Below are 3,188 nucleotides of genomic sequence, written 5' to 3' on the forward strand. Positions count from 1 at the left end.
GCGTCACTTCCTGTGAAGCAGGTGGAGGTGCGCTCCAGCCGCGTCACTTCCTGTGAGGCAGGTGGAGGTGCGCTCCAGCTGCGTCACTTCCTGTGAAGCGGGTGGAGGTGCGCTCCAGCCGGTCAGGAGGCTTTAAGAACACGTCTCCAGAGACCATGACGGGCTCAGAGTTTGTTTCTCTGGATCCTTCAGTGGAATGTGCTCAGAGTAGCAGTAAGCTCATTTTAAGTTTCATCGGGGTTTCAGTCAGACTCCATGTTAGCCCGTTAGCCCGTTAGCAGCCGTCTGGCTCCTCAGCACCGAGTCGTAGAAACAGTCCTCGTTGACGATGGACGTCATGCTCTGAACGCTGAAGTCCTTTTCCAGAAAGGTGCTGAAGTCCAGCACTTCTCCTGCAGGGCGCCGTCTCAGACTCGAGCTTCTCTTCGTCTCCTCGTCCTCGGTGAAGTTCAGCCGCTGCAGCTGAGCCTCCAGCTCGCCCGTCAGGGAGCAGAGTCTGGTTCTCCTCTCAGAGGAGGTGCTGCCGGAGGTGGAGCGGCTGGGCAGCAGAGGCTCCGAGCAGGTTTCATTCAGGACGCCGTTGGGTCTGCAGCTCCCTTCCGTCAGATGAGGAGGTGTCCTCTGGAGGTCGGAGGGACCACGAGGCTGCCTCCTCCTCCACGTGCCGCTCCTCTCAGTTTTTGACAGTTTGGATCTCCTCAGGGAGTCGCCAGGCCCTCGGTCTCTGAGGAGGTAGCCCAGAACTCGGAGCACGCTGGCCTTTGTCTCCAAACAGCTGAAAGACAAACAGCAGAAACTAAACCTGGCAACAGATTTCCTTCTTGAACTGCTCCAGGACACAGAAACACAGAAGAGACATTTAGTCCTCAGGACGGTACCTGCTGCTCAGCTGGAACACCGTCTCGGGTCGACCTTCGACCTCTGACTTACTGTGAACCAGCTCCCACACACACGAGTCGTCAGAGCCTGAAAACACAAAGCAGTGAGCCGGACCAACGCACACAATAACACACACCGGCATGTGAACCGTCACCAACCTGGGATGTTGGCCGGTCTGGTCTGTAGAGCTGAAACTGGGATTAACCAGCGGAACCTGAAGGGGTCCAGATCAGCAGAGCGGGAGTTCGTCTGTTACAACAAATTACACACCAGCTGTTTTATTTTGTTGTTGCTGGATAAACAACGTGCACACGATGGTCTTTACTACAGTGGCACCAACGGGCTGAGCCAGCACTCGGATCCAAGAAGTCTTGATTGCACAATATAAAGCTCCCGAGTCACAATAAACCATGAAAGATGGAGAACTCCACTCACCATCCTCTTCTTCAGTTTGTTGTTTTCACGATAAACCAGGATAACGGCTCGCTTGAACACTGAGGAAACAGCAGCTCAATTACTCAAACTGTATCTGGTAGAAGTACACAATACGGCCCGGTATTACACGGTGCAGACCTGGAACTTACAGCGAGGGTACCGGATACGTACTGGGAACATACTTCTTACTTACTGTAATTTCCAGACTATAAGCCGCTACTTTTTTCACAAGCTTTGAACACTGAGGCTTGTACAATGATTTTTGCCGGGATAACGAGCTTCCTGCCACCAAGGGTGGGGTCCGAGATGGGGTAGAGGCAGGGTAGCTGACCTGGGACCCCAAAGTCCCGGTTCGAGCCTCAGCCATTCCCACATGTCGTGGTGTCTCTGAGCAGGACACCCAATCCCCAATTTCTCCCTGGGCACTTACACAGCTGCCCGCTGCTCCACCTGGGTGTACCTCAGGTGCCATGGGAACATACCATGATGACAACACATAGCACTTTATTCATTATTATTAAAACATTTAGCCTCGTCACACCTGGGCGCCCACATACTTGCCCAACGCACGTCTCTCCTGGGGGGCGGGGGGCATTGTGACTCAATGAGACCGCCTGTATAAATAAAAGGAAAAAAAATCTTACCAATAGGTCACAGTGGAACTCTGTTTCAGTGGTCCACTGGAGGGGGGGACTTTATTATTTTCCCCCTCACCGTTCTCTCCTCCCCATCCCAGTTGTGCCCCCAGGGAGGGGGGCACAGTGCACAGGAGGAAGAAGAAGAAAGCGATCAATGACTTCCTGGTAGGCTACTGCGTTTTAATTTTTTTTATTTGACCAGCCGGGATGAAGATCAGTTCCTCCAAATCCGAGGCCATGGTCTTGAGCCGGAAAAGGGTAGAGTGCCCTCTCCGGGTCAGGGAGGAGGTCCTGCCCCAAGTGGAGTTTAAGTATATTGGGGTCTTGTTCACGAATGAGGGAAAAATGGAGCGTGAGAGGCGGATAGGTGCAGCGTCTGCAGTGAAGCGGGCGCTGTGCCGGTCTGTCGTGGTGAAGAGAGAGCTGAGTCAAAAGACAAAGCTCTCAATTTACCGATCGATCTACGTTCCTACCCTCATCTATGGTCACGAGCTTTGGGTTGTGACTGAAAGAACGAGATCCGGATACAAGCGGCTGAAATGAGTTTTCTCCGCAGGGTGTCTGGGCTCTCCCTTAGAGACAGGGTGAGAAGCTCGATCATCCGGGAGAGACTCAGAGTAGAGCCGCTGCTTCTCCACGTTGAGAGGAGCCAGTTGAGGTGGCTCGGGCATCTGGTTAGGATGCCTCCTGGACACCTCCCTGGTGAGGTGTTCCGGACACGTCCCACCGGGAGGAGACCAGAGGAAGACCCAGGACACGCTGGAGGGACTATGTTTCTCGGCTGGCCTGGGAACGCCTCAGGATTCCCCCGGAAGAGCTGGCCCAAGTGGCTGGGGAGAGGGAAGTCTGGGCCTCCCTACTTAGGCTGCTACCCCCGCGACCCGACCCTGGATAAACGGAAGAAAATGGATGGATGGATGAACAGCTGTGTTACCGGCACTGTTCAGATAAAAAAAAATTACTGTAGTACTTGTGTATGTTACCGGTACATATTGTAGTATTCTGCTGTGGTTGACTGCTGGTCACATGGCCTCAGGGAGGGATTATGGGTAAAATATGTTCATTGTTAATCATTTCAGTTAGATGTTTAGCGTTGTTCTTTTAGAGGTTAGTTTGTTCTTGTTGGACAAGTTCATGTGTTCATCATGTGTTAGTTCATGTGTTCATCATGTGTTAGTTCATGTGTTCATCATGTGTTAGTTCATGTGTTCATCGTGTGTTAGTTCATGTGTTCAT

General features: G+C 52.5%; 1 protein-coding gene across 1 annotated transcript in view; it reads right to left on the bottom strand.

Moving 5' to 3' along the window:
- Window positions 1-258: 258 nt before the first annotated feature.
- LOC119417978 (T-lymphoma invasion and metastasis-inducing protein 2-like) overlaps window positions 259-3,188 on the bottom strand; it is a 24,165-nt gene continuing 21,235 nt past the window's right edge. Inside the window, exons 20-23 of the mRNA XM_037685224.1 lie at window positions 1,315-1,373; window positions 1,038-1,128; window positions 879-966; window positions 259-775 (exon numbers count right to left, since the gene is read on the bottom strand). Of these exons, the coding sequence (XP_037541152.1) occupies window positions 259-775; window positions 879-966; window positions 1,038-1,128; window positions 1,315-1,373 (755 nt within the window). The remainder of the gene's footprint in view (window positions 776-878; window positions 967-1,037; window positions 1,129-1,314; window positions 1,374-3,188) is intronic.

Source organism: Nematolebias whitei, chromosome 12 (genome assembly GCF_014905685.2).
Source record: "Nematolebias whitei isolate Nwh7 chromosome 12, NemWhi1, whole genome shotgun sequence".
NCBI lineage: Eukaryota > Metazoa > Chordata > Actinopteri > Cyprinodontiformes > Rivulidae > Nematolebias > Nematolebias whitei.